This window comes from Pteropus medius, unplaced genomic scaffold (genome assembly GCF_902729225.1).
Source record: "Pteropus medius unplaced genomic scaffold, Ma_sr-lr_union100, whole genome shotgun sequence".
Taxonomy (NCBI): Eukaryota; Metazoa; Chordata; class Mammalia; order Chiroptera; family Pteropodidae; genus Pteropus; species Pteropus medius.
In genome coordinates this window covers 260284-278620 of record NW_024346065.1, presented here as the reverse complement: position 1 = coordinate 278620, position 18337 = coordinate 260284, and the positions used below count along the sequence as shown (strand labels likewise).

General features: G+C 40.4%; 3 protein-coding genes across 8 annotated transcripts in view; 2 read left to right on the top strand and 1 right to left on the bottom strand.

Annotated features, from left to right (window-relative positions):
• Nucleotides 1-17823, bottom strand: part of ZBTB1 (zinc finger and BTB domain containing 1) — a 26011-nt gene extending 8188 nt beyond the window's left edge. Inside the window, exons 1-3 of one of the 4 annotated variants that reach the window (XM_039875217.1) lie at nucleotides 14685-14824; nucleotides 3573-3643; nucleotides 703-2618 (exon numbers count right to left, since the gene is read on the bottom strand). In XM_039875217.1, the coding sequence (XP_039731151.1) occupies nucleotides 703-2600 (1898 nt within the window). In that variant the 5' untranslated portion in view covers nucleotides 2601-2618; nucleotides 3573-3643; nucleotides 14685-14824. Of the gene's footprint in view, nucleotides 1-144; nucleotides 2619-3572; nucleotides 3644-14684; nucleotides 15046-17553 lie in introns of those variants that run through there. The other 3 variants (XM_039875216.1, XM_039875214.1, XM_039875215.1) reach the window with 3 other exon arrangements.
• Nucleotides 10465-15608, top strand: LOC120612802 (uncharacterized). The gene is made up of 2 exons (XM_039875376.1): nucleotides 10465-10479; nucleotides 14318-15608. Exons 1-2 carry the CDS (start codon nucleotides 10465-10467, stop codon nucleotides 15239-15241), a joined length of 939 nt encoding a protein of 312 aa, XP_039731310.1. The 3' UTR covers nucleotides 15242-15608.
• Nucleotides 15781-18337, top strand: part of ZBTB25 (zinc finger and BTB domain containing 25) — a 21029-nt gene continuing 18472 nt past the window's right edge. Inside the window, exon 1 of one of the 3 annotated variants that reach the window (XM_039875221.1) lies at nucleotides 15781-15962. The gene's annotated coding sequence lies outside the window, so the exon portion shown is untranslated. The other 2 variants (XM_039875223.1, XM_039875222.1) reach the window with 2 other exon arrangements.

Below are 18337 nucleotides of genomic sequence, written 5' to 3'. Positions count from 1 at the left end.
TAAAAGTGAATGGAAGTTTCATATAACTAATTACTTAAAAAATTTTTTTTAATTTAAACAGAAATGGCCAATAATACTGGGTTTAAAATTTCATAGGATAACCTTAAAAAAAAAAAACCACATAGAAATAGTGAAGTCATCACCTTATTGATAAAAAAACTAAAGTTTAATAGTCATTGAAGGGGTAACAACCACTTGCAGTCTACATTTAAAAGTAACTTTAATCATAGCTAAAACAAACTAAAACCAAATAATTCTATTAAGAAAAAGCAAAAATGATAAACATTTAACACCTAAACTGTAGTACTTAAGATCCTAAACAAAAATATTTAAAGAAAAAGGGCCTTGAAATTTTTTTCCAACACTTCATCTTAGAAAATCAGTTTCTAAATAGCTCATATCCTTTGCTTTGGTGTTTTATGTAATATTAACTAAACATTAGTACAGTAGAAAATCACTTATGTTCTTTTCAAATGCTTGGCATTATAATGTGATCTCATATCTTTCCTCAAATTAAATTTTGCTCCACATATTCCACATGTATACAGATGAACATCCATGTGCTGTTCCAACTGTTCATTATTTGGGAATATCTGAAAGCAGACCTGGCATATAGTCTCACCAGCAGATAAATGAGAAATCATATGCCGTACATGGTCATGTTTTCTGAAGTTTCCTTGATCACAAATGGAACAGACATACCTGGCCATGCCTTTGTGCATATCATTGTGCAGTCGCAACTGACGTTCTCTTAAAAACTGCTTTCCACATGTCTGACAAACAAACTGTTTTTCCTTAGTATGAACAGTATAGTGTTCTCTTAGGTGACAGCGTTGATAAAATCCTTTTCCACACAGATTACAAAAATGCTTTCGTCTGTGATCTCTTTCATTTTCTTCCATGATGGCGCTTTTAAACATATCTTGGTCTAGGCAGCTAGACATATGTTCAACCACTAGATTTTCAGTTTCAAAACGCTGGCCACAATTAGGACACCGAAAAGGACAGGCAGAATGTTTAAATAACTGCTTTTTTTGGATACTGTTTATCTGGAAATGATTGTCTCTAAAATCATCCAACATTTCAACAAACATGTCTCTTATTTCAGACTGCTCATCAGGATTCTCTTCCATGTCCATTTTCTCCTCAGTATTTCCTAACCCATTCATTGTCAGATCTTGAGGTTCTCCACACCTTTGAGCATGTTCTTGAAGCTGTCTACCTTTAACAAGTATCTGTCCACATTTACCACATGCACAGATATTTTCAATGTGTTTGGCTAAGTAATGAGATGACAGGTCCTCCTCGGTTATTGTGAGTCCACACAGCTCACAAGATGCATTTTCAGTATCCTCTTGTATTGGACTGCTGTTGTTAGGGGGCCTCATATTTTCTAAACCACCTCTTTCATCAGCATTTATTGACATCCGAGGTTTTAGAGTTTTCCTACCACTTTTTTTAATACTGACGTCTTCTTCAACATAGTATCTATAAAATGGTTCTTCAGGTTCATCTTCTAATTCATCATTGTCAGTGGATTCATTACAATCTTTATCAGTAACTTTAATAATGTTAAAGTCTTTCAGTTCATCTGTAGGAATATCTTCTGGCTCCATCTTGATGATGATTCTTTTCCTCTCAGCAGCTCTGCTTTTCTCTTCACTGGCTAGTTCAGACTCCACTGTGCTACTCTTTCTGCTTCCAGTGGTTGAAGTCGAATCATCAGCAGTCTGGCTTGTGTCTCCTCTGTATTTTTCCATCTGCGCAGAAAATGTTTTAGGAGAATCCTTTTCACCAAATTCAGCTTTAATATTACTGTCTTTCCCGTCTCTAACATCTACTATTCTGTGAAAAGATCTCGTGTTTTGGTATGAATGTCTGTTAGTACAGGTTAGCACATGTTCATCTAATAATTTTTCACAGCTAAAGCCAAATCCACAACTATCACAGGTAAAACTCCGTCCAAAGCGTCGTGACACACGTTCTTTTGGAGTAGATAATTTGGACACAGAACTTTTTTTACATACATCAAACAGTGGTTCAGGAAAATTACCTAATTGTAAAGACTCTTCATCAGGCTCTCTATTATGTGGTGTATTTACTGTTGAACTTGGCTCTGCACACCACTTATTGGCTTCATTGCCATTTCTAGCCACAGTGTCTTCATACATTCTTACGCCGAATATCATTTTGCTGTTGTGTTTGCTAGAAGCAGAAGATGAACATTTTGAACTAGAACAATCTGCATCCTGTATGTCTTCTAAGCAGTCGGGAACATTGTACAGCTGTAGGTAATTCATTGCCACTTTAAACTGCTCAAAACTAGAGGGAGCTGTCATAATTTTTCCTAAATACATAAATTGCAAAATGAGATCAAAACACTCAGCACTGATTTTCATGTTGCTGAGATTCAGTTGTGCAGTACTATGCTGATGGTTCATGAAAAACATTCTAAAATAGGAGCTACAAGCAGCTAGAACTGCTTTGTGTGCTTGAAAGTAAATGTCATCAATTGCAATACAACAGTCACAGAGAAAACCCCATTCCCTTTGGTTGTTTAGCTGCTGAAGGACGTAGCTGCTGTGGCTGGGCTTTGCCATCTTCTATTAATTAGAGACCTATGTAAAACAAAAATATTGAAGTCAGACAAGATATCAGAAAAGCATTTGAAAGAATAATTTTGATCATGATTTGTGACCTGTGTGACTTTACTATTAAAATCAAGGTATGAATAGCTTTCCATTTTAATATAGCAAAACTCAGTAAATAATATATACTTAAATCATTTTTTTTAAATTTGAAGATGAAGATACCCAAACATTTATTCAAGCTTCTCATTTTAAGAAATACAAGCAAAAGTATCAGAAGCAAAAACCATCATTTTGGTTTCATTACAATTGTAGGGGGAGAATGTATACCAAATTCAAAAGAAAAGGCACTTGTTTAAAAGTACTTGAAGTATACAAACAATGAAAGTAAATAAAAGAACAAATTGAAATTTAGTAACTACATTGAAGAATATTAAAAACTTCTTAGATGATTGATATAAAGGAGTTATTGCTCATTTTTATATGTGATGAGGGTATTTTGGTTGTTAAAAAAGAGTCCTTATCTTTTAGATATACATGCTGATGTATTTATAGATGAAATGATCTACCTAAAGTATGCTTGAAAATAATACAGTGCATTGAGTGTGAGGCTACAGATGATGTAAGATTGGCCATGTGTTGATAACTAATTCTATTTTTGCACGTTTGAAATTTTTAGAAAAATTCTATTAAAAAAAAATCTTATTAGATTATATGGAAATGGCACCAAGTAAATAGGTTTGGTCAATGCTTTTCTCTTTTCTTAACTACTAGAGAAGCAATAATTCCGTAGAGTTGGAATATCTTTTACTGCTTGGCACGTACTTAAGGATATAAAAAAGCAGTGGATCTATTTGGGAAGGTGGTATCTGTTCATAGTTTGCAAATTTTTCTTCATTTTTTGATTTTTAAAAAAGTGTACAGAAGTAACACATGCTCGTTGCAATAAAGTCAAACATAAAAGTACATAAAATTAAAACACACCTTAGGTTGCATACCTCTTCCCAGAGGTAACCTCTCCAAACACTCTGGATTGTATATCTTCAGATCAGTTTCTATGGATACATAGATTCAAGAGATATTGAGTACCATGTGCCAGGGACATAGTTTTCCTTTATTACGTTTTTAATTTTTAAACCTAAATGGTATTATACTATATATTACTTTCTGCAAGTAGTTTTCTTCATTTAACAACATATGGTAGACACTATAAATATTTTTAATGTAGGGACTTGACTTTGAATAAAGGAGAAGAAAATATTAAAAGCACTATCTATTATAGAAGTCCTATCTATTATACTATAAATCTAAAATAAGATCCAATTTCCACTTCATTTTTAATCTGTAAAACTTCAGAATCTAGTTTCCACTGAAAAACAAATTCCTACCCAATTTGACTGAACGTAAAAAGAACATTTAACAAGCTGTTCAGAGAAATAAAATGTTCATTCTTCAGTCCCTAAACCCTCCCTGCAGTAGTAACTAAGAGTATCTAAGCTTATTTACTTCCAACTGCTTATCTGTTCATCACAGATCGTATGTAGATCACATACCCCTTTTCTCTCTACTACCAAAAGATCCATCCTGCCTCTGTTTTCCTGCTTAAAGACAGAGTTGCATAGCCAGGGATGTGTGTGAAATAGTACTGTTGAAATGCACTGTTGAAATGAAGGTGGCTTAAAATTGCAACCACTATGCCTTTTCTATAAGCTAGATCAAGTATTTCAAGAAGGTACGTTTCGACCTTTTGTAACTCAGATACCTGTGCTAAAACTGTGAGGAACCACGTTCAGTATGTACCTAAATACAAAAAGCAATGTATGCACAAATATATCTATCAATGTTATTTATAACTTGAAATGCCTGTTAATAAGGGAGCTGTAAGTAAACCAAGGTAAATGCATATCCTAACATTCACTGTCATGTGGCCTTTAAAAACTGTATTAATGAAGACTGTAGAAGAAAATAAATTTTCAGGATAGAAAGTAAAGTAAAATAACACAGGATACAAAATTATGTAACAATTATAATTATATAAAACAAATCCAAACAACAAAACCTTATTCAAAGGTTAAAATGGAAAACACACACACACACACGTTGACCCCCAAGCCTATTTTATGTAGAGTGAGATTTCTAGGTCTATAGGCATTTTGTAGGATTCAGAGAGACTTTTAATAAAAATAACAAATCAAAAAGAAAAGCAGGGGATAGATATTATCTCAAAAATTTTTTTCTAGTAGTAAGAGTTGTTTAAATGAAACAAATTTGTTCACAGGATAATGAATGCCCTGCGTAGAAGCAGGGACAAAATCTTGTTGAGGACTGTACGGTACAGTGAAAAGAGCACAGGCTTTGGATAAGACAGATCTAAGTTCCAGTGTAGTTTGCATCCTTGGGTAACTTGTTTATCCTTATTGATCCCAAGTTTCCTGAGCTGTCAAAGTGCTTGAAATAATGATATGAAGGGCTTAAAGGTTTTAGGGACCCTTCTAATCTAAATAAAAACAATTTTATGATCAGCAACCAAAATTAATGCAACTACACAGAAAACCAATATGACAGGCACATCTGCAGCTACTGTCACAATTCAATTCAATTCGTGAAAATACATTCTGTTAACAAAAACAAGACACTAAAGAGAATTGAGAGCATTTTGATGTATTATTTTTTAATTCAACAAATGTTTACTAAGTATTTTGGTATACCTGGCATTGATGAAGTACTGAGAATCAGCAATAACACAAGTATTCTATAATCTCAAAGATATATCATGGAGAATTTTGACTTTTTCTAAATTAAGGACTCCATTCAACATGTACTCAGTAAAGTGCCTACTCTGTGGAAGGCTTCATGCTGTGGTGGAAAGAATAAGGGCTCTGGGTCAGACAGGCCTGGGTATGAATCCCACTCTCTTCATGGGTCTCTATTTCCATCCTCCCCTCATAGACCATGAAGCAGAACAAGTAATGAGTATGAAATTAATGCTAAAACTACAGCTTCGAGGCTGACCTAGATCTGTAGTTTCATCAATGCCATTATGCAAATGTCCAAGTTCTGAGTAAAACTAATTTTAAGTAGAGTGACTTTTAATAGCAATCATTCACACATTAGTACCATCAACTTTGTTCTTGTTACACCTCATTCAGAAAAGCTTAAAGAAGGCTTAATAACATCCAAAAAACTGGGCTGGAGGTGGAGTCCAGGGTGAGGGATCTAAATTCCTGTGAGACTTTTAGCTCATCTCTTGAAAATAATTTTTGCATTAAAATTTTTATAATTCATTTAATTATAAATGAATTATAAATTGTATTAATTAAACAATAAATTTTACTTACTCAAATTCCAAAAGAAGTTTGCTCTTTACAAGTTTTTGATATCCTTAATGTTACCAAAAACACTTAGTGAACTTTGTTATAGTAAAGCTATGTAAACAGTTTTAAGTAAAATGATTGCTTATATTTCAGTTGTTCTTATTTTCATAACTGCAATCAGTGGTTGCTTTTGTGTTACTAGCTACATCACTGGTAGAAAAAGTTTATTACAGCTAGATACCCAGTATGCATGCAGTTCTCCAGGAAAAATAAGGAGTTAAGTAACAAATAATTTGACAGTGAATTTTTTAAATTTTGAAAAAGTTTACCAGCTCATCATTGCACATTAAGCAATTTAGATATTCATAGACTTTTACAGCATAGAGAGATCTAATCTAGTCCAACATTATTATTTGATAGAAGGGCAAAGGTCTAGGGCTGTTAAACAATGCAAGAGTATAGCCAACTGTGACAAAGTACGTACTAGGACTCTTGACCACCCAGATGGGTACTAACTACTGTATAGTTGTTACTACATATTCCTTGATACTACACAGTGTGGCCTTCTCCAAGAATACTCAATCAAAGACTATGTATGAGTTCTTAATGCAGGGTTTATTGGCCAAGTGCTCTTGCACAAGTGACTTCCGCCATCTGAACTCTTATTTGTAATGTGGTTTTAGCTGTATATATGCATCTAGTCTTAGCCAGTAGACGTGTTCCCTAAATTACACTGTGTAAGCTATTTCAGTAAATTTCGCACTGACATAGTAAGGTTTCAGAAATACTTTTCCTTCATTGCTAAATCTCTTAAATTGGAAAAAAGTTTTGCTGGAGGTTTTTCTCCTAGCCTTAGTCAAATGATAATTTAAAGGTCTATAAGTAAGCATATAAAGTGAATGAAGAAGTAACTTAAGGAAATTTTTGAGCTGACTCCTTCTCTAAGACAAATAATCACCTTCTACTATGTCACAGACTTGCCTCACCAAGGAGGCCCCTGAGGACGATTTGCACAGCCTCAGTGAGGCTGCAGCAGAGCCTAGCGTCAGACTCTCAATTAAGTGCCCTAGTCTCTGAACTTAAATTACTTCTGGATCTCAAAAGACATTTCAATATATACATTATTTCCTCATACCTATTTCTATGTTTTATCTGATTGAATGCATGTACCTGGATTTACTTTGAGCGCTTTTTAAGAAGCCTGAAATGTAACGAAAAGATTCTCTTATGTTTATAAATCAGAGTTTTGAACACATTGAACACTTATAATTCTAATACTGCATACAGCATTGAGGTGGACGGTGAAGAAGGATGGTATACAATAGAGCTAATTAATTACATGTGAGGGATTCAATTTTAAACCAAGACACAATTTGAGAATAATTAAGTACTAATTTATTTTGAATAAAGTTCAGCAAGAGTTTAGAAAGAGAAAAGCATGAATTGTACTAAAACTATAGGTTTTAGGAAGGATGTAGTATTTGAGTGAAGCCTTGATGAATGAGTGGGATAGAGAAAAATAGAAAGCAAAGGGAAAGGTATTTCAGTAGTTTGCATAGGTGTCTATGTAATTGAGGAGAGGTACACAACAGCATAAACAAAAGCTTGGGAATGTAATGGGAGGGAAGGTATATTTGTTTTACTGGCCTTTCTAACAATGTGCCAGGCTCTAGTCTAAGCAAATGTGTGCATATGTGTATTATACACACGTATGTATGCATATAAATATGTATCATTTTATCATTTAATCCCCATAACAAATTCTACTAAGTAGGTAATATTTTAAGACCCATTTTCCAGATAAAAACAGAGGCACACAATGTTATATAATCTTCCTAATTAAGACTTCAGAGAACTTGGTGAAATTAGAACACAAGCAATATCACTCTTCAGCCTGACATCATGGCCTTAACGATTTTGCTACCTATAAAAATAAGGTCACCTCAGCAAAATTCTTTCATAGAATACCATTTTCCAGGGTATACAGCCCAATTTCTAAATTTAAACTTAAATTCTTTAGGTTTCCTCCTTGAAATTTTAAGGAAGAACCAGCTGTAGAGGCTTCTGAAGGTTTTACTTCAAGGCACTTAAATGACAGGCATGATCAAGTTTAGAAAATTTAATTCACTTTTTAGGGCAGGCATTCTGGCTGGTCATTAGACTGTACAGTGGTACTTAGTACAGGAAGTCCTGAAATTATAACTGAGTTACATTCTAAAACTTTATTTTTAAGTTAGTTATTTGGAACTTGAAACACATATTCCCATAGAAACGATGCTATAAATGGTGGCTCAGTTCTATGCTCACACCCTAAAATCTTTAAAAACCCTAATGTGGCTGTATGTTAGTCCTAACAGTGCTGTTGTGTTATATCATTAGCACTGACAGAGGTACAGTATAGCAGTGCTTAATTGAACTCTCAAAGACAGGGGCGAGGCTTGATAGCTTTTGTGTTCCCTGAGCCTAGCGCACTCTTCCCACATATTGGCACTTAATGCATGCTTGTTAAGTGAAAATATTAAATAAGAGCCAGAAAGCAGACATTAAAAGATTTGAATAATAGCTCTATCTAGTACTAAACTTCTTTACCTCTCTAAGCCTGCTTTCTTCATCTATAAAATACAGATAATCATACTCCTCATAGGACTCTTGCATAGAGATGTTTGTCTTTTCAATCCAAGCATAATGATTTTTCTTAAATATTAATGCCATCATTGTGAACATAGTTCATACAATTTTACAAAGTGATCAAGTTCAATCTGCTGCTTTACAGATGAGAAAACAAACTGAAGCCCTAGGAAGTTACGCGATATGCTCAAAGTCATATCTAGTTTTAGTGGCTGACAGGATGGGACTTTGATCTCCTTAATCAAGGGCTCTTTCTACTGTTCTAACTGCAGCCCCAAGTATAGCACTCCTGGCTATCTGCTTTCTCCTCTGCATCAATTGTTTGGCTGAAATATAGGAGCTGTTCAAATTTCTAAGGGTTGTTTGCACCTACAAAATGGCCTAAGACAGTTATACTTATGGAGACTGTGGTTCTTTGGTTGGTCAGTATTTTTCTGTCTCACTGCCTTGTGACACCAACAGCTGTCACTTCTAAGTGGTAGGCTGAGCTCTTGCTGCCCACCATTTCAATGTTGTGGGTTATAAAATTAAGGCAAAAATTTATCAAAACTGAATCTACATAGATAATTTTTTATGAGAACTTAGAGTTCTATGAGTTAAAATAAGGCTTTAATACCTGTACTTTGTTCCATCTATTTTAATTGTTGAAAAGCAATAAATTGCCTTACTCTTTTGCTTCAGCCTAGGGTACCTCATAGCTGAGGTTGCCAACTAAATAAACTTCTGAATAACTGAGGTATTTCTGTAGTTCAGCAGCATTAAGAGATTTATCCACACAGAAAGCAAAGGTAACAAAGTGGCTTCTGGAACATAGCTCTCTCCCTCCAGGGTTGGATAAATTTTACTTATCCAACCAGTGTCTGTATATTGATCTGTTCATCCTAAAGAGGTAACATGGCATCGTCTGACCACCAGAGGGCACTGTGTGAACAGTAGGCTTCTCAGCAAAAAACAACTTCATCAGAAAGCCCCTTTTTGCACGTGGCATTTATATTCTTAGAATTCATTTTGTGAAACTTCTATTCCAAAATACTCACTCTGTGACCTTGTCTGAGACCCACCTAAAACTGTTTTCCACCTGTAGTCTCTGTCTCACCTGGCACCACCATGCACCAATCACCCAGGCTACTTGGGAGTCAGCTGGGTCTCCCTCCTCAAAATTGTCTTGCTAATTTCTCACTAAATATTTCTCAGATCTGCCCCTCTATTTCTTCCCTACCTTCCCTGCTCTCCTGAGGCCACTATCATCACTCCTGAGTTATTACAACAGGCTCCTTAATTGGACTCTCAAATCCAACAAAAATCTGCTTAAACCCTCTATGGTTCCCTCCACATAGCCTCAGACTAAAGTACAAACTCCTCAGCAAGGCATACAAAGCCCTCCGTGCCCACCCATCTAGTCTTATTTTGCTACTTCCTGCTTCAAACTTCATGTTCAACCAGCATAAAACTGTTTGTCTCCCCACCCCCAACCCCTCATTGCTTCATGTATTTTACCTCCATTTTTAGTCACACGGATTGGTTCTTCTGTCTGAACCTCCCATATCATTTAATAGTCAGTTTATGAACTCCTCCAGAAAGCCTTCTGTAACACCTCCCTCTCTATTTTAGGATTTGATACTACTGTATATTGTCACCTTATTTTGCACTTATTACACTATATTTTAATAATGAGAACAGCAACATAAAGTAGGTGTTAAAACACAAGCTAATCAGTCTGCCTGGGTTCAAATTCTGGCTCAGCCATTTGTTAGATGTGACCTTGAGCAGACTGCTTAACCAATTTATTCCTCAATTTTTCCATCTGAGAATGGGGATGGTAATCTTTCCAAGCACTTAGACTTATTTATTTGTAAGGCAGTGTCTGTCATGGAGTAAACACTAAGTAAGAATTGGTTCCCCAGTTTTCTATGTATTGGTCTCCCCTCTAGATTATGAGAAACTTGAAGGTAAGAGCTTTGGCTTGTTAGTTTCTCTGCAACATTATGTATTCAGTAAATATTGCTGAGTGAATTACTGGTGAGGCAGCTCTCTCTATGATGATGGGAACTACCCTGTTTCCAATTTCATAGCTTGATTTTTTAAAATTCTAACCAAAAATCTTGAAAATTTCACTTTTATCTAATTAAGTCAATGAAATGAAATCAATAAAGAGTATAAAAAGTATGTTCATTCTAGGAAGCTTAACTCCATTCTTAAGCCTTAAATCTATTCAAGATTTAAGATTCTCCCTCATCCTAAAGCACCTAACACAGCAAAAGCCTTCATACTTTTATACATGCTATTCTCTTTGCTTAGAACCTTTTCGATGATGTCCAGCTCACATTCAGAAAGTTTTTTTCTGATCCCAGGGGAAGGCAGATGACCCTCTTCTGTGTTTCTGAAAGAGCCTGTACCTACAACTATAGGGTGACAAATAATGTATCATCCAAATTGAGATGCTATATCTATCACCACATTCATAGCAGGGATTATAATTATGCTGGCTCCCCTGCTTTGCTGTAAGTTGCTTGAGATCAGGGCACTGTCTTAGTCATCAGTGTATATCCTTTGAGCCTCTAACAGTTGCCTGATATTTGATCAGTTTTTGAATGAATAAATGTTGAGGTAGGTAAATTTTATTTTGCTTATCGACGTTTTGCATTATTTTAATCATGGCAACTTTTACATAGTGATGAAAAATTCACAAAGCAATTTTCCATACATTATACAACTGATTCTCACAGCAGTCCTAAGGTAGATATTTTTATTATCCTAATTTTGTGAATGAGGAGACAGGTTCAGTGGTTGGTATTTAAGTGCTCATCTCATAAGTAGAAGATGGGACTCGAACTCTGACTCTTGATTCAGAGTCCTAAGTTTCAGTTTTATAAACCAGACAACACTCTTTCCCGCAATGACAATTAACTGAAGTGTCTCTGTGGAACATTCTAAGCCTCCCAGAGTTACCAGTATTCTCACACTGCCCCATATTGCAGGCATAATACCCTGCCCCTTCCTGAACTCCTCTTCCTTCTGCTGACTCCCACTGCCCATCACAGCAAGCCCTCCCCTCATACTAAAGATTTAAAGTGGGGATGGAGCTCTTCAGTTACCTCGAAAAGATTACATGCATCTTACACAGACAACAAACAGAAAATCTGATTGGTGATTTAATTCTTTAATTTTCCAATTTTATTTTGAAAATGATTTTAAACTTTATGAAGTAAGTACTTCATAAAGATAGACCTAAAAAACATGCATGTCCCCAACATCTTCAAATAACCAACATTGTAATTAAACTTCTATGTACTATTTTGGGGCTTTATTTTCAGAACATCATCAACTACTTCCCAACTCATTCTTCTTGAATATGTCAGATGAAGTAATAAGTGATTCTGTACTTTCACTAAGATCTCTTGTAGTTACTACAAAAGCCACAATATAAGTATAGTTAGAAATCTATCTTAAATATGTCCCATCTCCTTCCACGCCACATCTGAAAACCAGTCATTAATCCCCTTCTTTCCTCTAATTGCCTAGATATTGGCATGCTACCTCTGGATACTCATTAAGAGGAATCTTTCACTCCACATCAGCAACAGGGATATCTTGACAGTAGTTTTCATGGCAAGTATACCCAACTCCTTCCCAACTATAAATTATGAAACTCTCTACAAATATGAGGGTTTTGTTTAAATGAGTTTGGCTACTATAAATCAACGCATGAGAGGCTAGACATCAACATTAACATTAAAAAAGTGTGAGAACTAGCACTAGCCCACCAAGATATAGTAAGTACTTCATAAAGATAGACCTAAAATAGCAGCCTTGTTATATTCAAACTCTCAAGTCTGCTGCTTAATCAGAGAATTTCAAATCAGCCTAATGCAAAACATTTCCTTTTCCTCTACCTAGCTAATTCTCACCAACCTGAGAAGTGAACAGAGAACATGAGTCCATGAATCATCTGATAGGCCATCCCTTCTCAGAGTGAGGCACCCACAGCAGCAGTTATGATCAAATGTTGCCTTCTCTCATTTTACAAGGAATTGACTATTAACAGTGATTATCTCTGGGGAGTGGGAGTCAGAATGACTTTCATTTTTGTATTTTATGTACTTCCGTATACGTTGAATTTTTACAAAGAACATGGATTTTATAAAGTATTTCCATTTTGAGACATGAATCACTTGTAATTTGGTTCACGTAAAAATAATTTCAGTGTTTTATGGTAAGAGGCATTAGCACAAAAAAATATCAAGAAAACATCCTACAGAGACCAAAATGAACTCAAGCAGATGTTTTTCAAATACACTTCGAATTTTTTAAGACAACAGATTGTAGCTTAAAAATGAAAATCTATGGAAAATTTTCTGCATTTTTAATCCAACTAGTTTCCCTCCCCTTTGGGCCAGAAGGTTAATATCAAAGGCTTAACACTTTTCCTGGCTGGAGAAGAGAGGCCTGAAAGCAGGCAATTTTCTCCTAAACATTGAATGGGAAATAGTTCTAAGTACAAAAATTTAGCAGTGTTAAAACGAAATCAAAACTCAAAGTCAAGAGCAAGTGGCTAAGACTGTGTTCCTGCTCTGCTAAGGTCCTGGTTAAATATGGTTTCTCTTTTTCTAACAGTGATGCACCAGCTATCTGCCTCCACCACCACAATAGGCAACTATATTGGAGGTGAGAAGAATAAAAAGGCTTCAGGAAAGGCCTGAGTTATTCTATAGATGAAAATTTGGTCATAAAGAAAAAAAATCTACTTTTAAAATAAATATAAAATATTAATCGATGGTTCTACTGCAGACTGTATTACTCTTTGGAAAAAAGCATTTCACCTCCACTACGATTTTCTCTGTTTAAGATGAGAAAGCCCTATCTAGTTCCCAAAACCATTCAGCTATTGAAACTTTATCAGATATCCAGCAAATGATTCAAAAGGAAAATTTTGAGGTTCTGATAGCCAGTCTTTTCTGATAGTCAAAAGCTTCATCTTTTTGTACCCCAATTCTCCCCATCCTATCCATTCGCACTGACAAAGTTTCATAGAATCTAATTTCTCCGTTTCAAAGAAGTGATAGCTTTTATCAAAGCAGCCTTCGCCAAATCTGCTCCAAAATACCTGAATTTCAGTTCCAGAAAATGATTCTAAGTCTCCTCAAAAAGCCTGGAACCACTCCTTGGGTTCTAGTGTCAAAGGGAAAATTGTTCCTGGAATAGTTTCTCTGCCGTGATACTACTGTATAGAAATACACTTGGGCCAGTGGAGAATCTGTGCGTATCTACCAAGTTGAAGCTCGATTTAGGATTATTACACATAAAAATGCCCTACTGTCCCCAGAAAATATCAAGGACTATCACCATCTCCCTGACTTTCCTAATCTGGAAAATACCATGTCAACCTTTCAGATCACGTAGACGCGTGGCTTAGATAGAATGAGAGAGTGGGAGGGTGGCTGAGCTCAGACCCAAGCCTACATATTTTATGTGGTAACGACTCCGGATCTACATCCAACACATTTACCGAACACTAACGTAACTTCTAATAAGTTCCCACCACTGGAAATGAAAGCACTTTCTTCCCAGGAAACAGAAGGTCTTTTCCACAGAAAATTCTCAAACCCAAAATCTGCCACTTTTTACTGAAGAAAAAGCGTGTGTGCCGGCAAGAGGGGGTGGGAAAGAGCGTGGCAAGAATTTGCACAGCTCTTACGCCTCCTCCCTCGGAGAGCGCCCAAGTCTGCGGCCTCGGGCTCCGGGACACTTCTCCTCCCATCCGCCGCGGAGCCGCAGCTGTAAGTTTAGAGAAGCGGGCTCTGGGCATGTCAATCAACTGGGTCCTCCCGCCTTCCGTCTACACCTCCTCTCCCTTCCCCCCTCAAAAAAATAAAAGCAGAGAAAGAAAGGGAAAAGAAGGTAACTAATGTGGGAACTAGTCTCCACAGGGGCTTCGCCTGCGACCGAAGGAGGCCGCACGTCCCGGACCCGGCGGGATCGAGCAAGCGGCCGGGTAGCCGTCTGTCGCAGGGTCTTCGCAGCGCGTCCGCCGCGCTCCGGCTTCCCGCACGGGTTGGCGCCGCTGCGGCCCCGCACTCCACCAGGCCCTCGGCCCGCCACCCTTCAGCGCGAGCCAAAGTTGCGCAAATAGCCCCAACAACTGGCAAATACTCACCGGCCGCAGCAGGAACCGGGGGTGCGGAGATTTTAGGGAGTTTAAGGCAAATTAGCCACGGGAAAGGCGGGCGGAGGCGAAGGGGCCGCGAGCTGCAGTGGCGGCGACGCGCGGCGCTCGGGTTGGGCTGCGCGGAGAGGTTCTGGCTCTGCCAGGGACTGTGCTGCAACAAAGGACTTCCGCTGCCGCACAGCCGCGCCTGCCGCACCGCACTGAGCCGGCCCCGCTTACGCGGCGACTCCGGGTCTGCCCACCAGTTCGCTGCGGCGTCCGCCAGCCTTCCCCTCCCTCTCGCCCGCCCACCCACTCCGCCGCTGGCTGCTAGGGGCACCCGCGGTCGCCTGTTTGTTGCAACAAGTTTCTGCGTCGGGCTCCGAGGAGGCTGGCGCAACCCGCACCGCGGGGGCTGGCGTGGCGGCGGCTTGACCACCCCTCTCGCCCCTCTCCCAAGGGTAGGCTTGGGACCTCCTCCTCCTGTTTGCACAGCTGGACGAGACTGGGCTCCTCCCGACTCCCCAAGGGCAGGAGGCTGGTTTCCCACTCCGTCCAGATGTTAGACCCCTGCCCGAGAGGACCCAGCTGTTGGTCCCTCCCTTGCGGTACGTGTCCTGAGTCCCGGGGGTGCCGGCGCCCTCGCCCTGTCCCGTGCACGACCACTCTGTTCAGGGTCGCCCATTCCCAGTGCTCCCCCCACCCTGCTTTCCATGGGCCTGTCCGCCTCTGGCCTTGAGTCACTTCCCCCGCCGTGCCCCACCCCGCCAAGCCCGCCTTCCCCCCCAGGCTCCCGCGGCTCAGCTTCCCTGGCCCCGCGCCCTCACCCCTCTCCCTGTGGACACGCGACACATCGTTCCCCACCCCCACCCTTGAATTGAGGGGGGTGCCCATGCTTTTGCACACCCTGGGGAAAGTCCCCGGGTCACGCGGTTGTGTGTGTGGGGAGCCTGTGACGCTCAGGCTTGTTTCTACGCTTCCGCCTACAGTCATATGTGAGGGCCGTGGCAGATGCGCCCGGAGCGCAGGCCGACCCCCTCCTGGCCACTTGAGCGGGCGAGCGCGCACGTAAGCACGCACGCACGCACACTCCAGCCCCCGCGCCCCTCGTTCCCCGGCCACCAGGCGTGCGGTCACGTGGACCCATCGCGGGGCGGCAGGCGCGGGAAGCCGCGCGAGAGCGGATCGCGGAGTGCGTGAGTCGGCGCCGCCGCGTGACGTTCGCGGCGCGGGAGCCGCCCCTCCCGCACGGAGGAGTTGGCCGGCCGCCGCCGCGGCGGCGTCTGGGTAAGCGACGCGGCCCGGCCCTTGTGGGCTGCTCTTGGCTCAGTCCCTCCCGCCGTGAGCCGCTTGGGGCGGTGGCGGCGGCCTGCAGCTGCGCCGGTCGCGGGACAGATGCAAGTAGCTGGGGAGAGGGGTGTTTTTGGTCCGTTTGACATGTCAATCAGGGCAAGGAGGAAAATGGCAACCGTGAATGAGCGCTGGGCGGAGGGTGCCCAGAGTTGCCCTTCGGTGTCGGCACAAGGCGGTTGTCCGGGCTTGACGCAGGCCGGGCCCGCCGCAAAGGCATTGAGCCCTTTGCTGGGGGCCGGGCTGCAACCCCGCGGGGGCAGCCCCGAATAGCGTGTGGCGCAACCCCCCGCCCCCGACCCCCACGGCCTCTTCGACTCCTCTCACAAGTGGGCGGGTCTTCATGTGCAGCCTGCGAGACCGTGCGGCCACTGTCCTCCCTGTACCTCCCCACCCCTTTTGTGATTACCTTGTGTCTAGAGCAGGAAGTACTCTGCCCTCCCATAATTCATTTCTTTTTTCAGATTATATCAATCTCATTCTAAGCATGTCGAGTTTTTCTTTTTGAAGTTTGCCCCATCCATCACCACCTTTCCTAGCTGTCGTTTAGAGAAAACAAGTTCTCGAGTTGCTTAGGCATCGCCTAGAGCTGTACCTGGAACTTAGTAGCAGCTAACATGTTTCATAAATCAACGCCCGGTTTCCCCCAAGGGATTAAAGTTGGCATTCATTCTCTTGAGAATTAAGTGTTTTGAGCAACGCTGTTCATTCTCACAGGATTTTGTCAAGTGCGTAAAGTACACTTTGTAATCACAGATTTTAAACCTGAAAGGTGATTTAGAGAAAATCCAGTTTATCCCTCTTTTACAGATGAGGACCCCCGGCCTAAAGAGCATGTAGCTTGAACCTCCTGAACCTCTTAAGTAACTGGCCTCCAGGGATCCAGAAGCCTTGGTAGTCACACTGTGCTCTCTAGCACGCCAGGAGTGCAATGCCAGTTTAACCCATTCACTGTAGACACTCCACCAGAGGTGTTTATACTTGGCTTGTTCCAGGTTCCAGTGTGTGATGGCTCTGGTATTTTAAGAAATGGGGTTGGCACTATTTTTAGGTAGAATAGACTGCCCGGGATGTATTTTGGAGCTCAAAGCCTGTCTTCCCCTCCCCCGCACCCCATTCAGCCCTATTCTCTGCAAGAACAACCAACTTTTGCAGCATTGGTTGCTTCCTTAGTTAAGGCATCAAAATGCTTTTTAGCAATCTGGATATGTTTAATTAAGAGAACTATCAATTCATTATCAGACATCAGAACAATGATGGGATAGGACATGGAACAGATTAGTAACAATGGCTGGAAGATTATCGCGAAGCAGTGGAACATAATTGGGATGGTCGTGCAAGAAAGGCCCATGGAGGGGGGGTGTGGACCTCACAGACTGGCTACACCTTTTTGCCCAGCCCTGTCCTGAATGTCTATTTGGAGTGTCTATTTGGAGGTAGTGGAGCTGGATTCTGCTCAGATTTGGTTGCTGTTTATTAAGTACCTGCAGTGGCTAGCTGCTTTCATAAATGAATTTCCAGTACTTACCAAAAAGGAGGTAGTATTGTCGCCATATTACAAAGAGGAAACCGGCTCAGAAAGACTTGGTTGGCTTCAATGATGCAGTCATTTGCAATATTCAAGCCTCCATCACTTATCCACCCAAGTCCAGTCTATGCTCTTTTGCACTATATCTCACTACCGCTTCAAGCCAGAAAGGGGATGAGAGAATCGCCTGTGGCTGATTTATTGGCGCCTGTGGTTGCCCAGAGAGGCTGAGCAGGACTTTCAGCTGCCCTCTGTGCCTTAGAAAGTGGAGCTGTGTGCTTCCACCCTATCTCCTGAGGGGAATGCGAAGGAGCCAGGCTGTCTAGCTGGGGAGGAGGGGCCCAAGTGCCTTGGCCGTAAAATATCCTGGTGAGAGCTGTGCTGGGAAGTGTTGCATAATGCCCTCCTCGCCACTGAACCAAAGTGATTTATTTACTATGGTCTGTAGGTGGTGCTTGACCATCTTGTTAAAGAAAAACGTGTTCATTTTAGTAATAACAGGGCCAGAAAAGAGTTTGGGATTTTATATTATTGCAGGTTTTTTTCTTTGTCTTAAAAAAGCAGTGCAGGTGCTCTTATCTCGATAAATTATAAAGTACTTCTAAACCACTTCCTGTGCCCTGTTTCTGCTTATTTATTCCAAGTTGCACATGAATGTCAGTCTTTTGAGAGAAGAATGCTAAGAAAAATACTGCTTCAGTTTATAGTTAAGAGCACAGGCGATGGAATCAGCCCTAGCTTTTGATCCCTACTTCATACCATTTGCTGGTTATGTGTCCTCAGC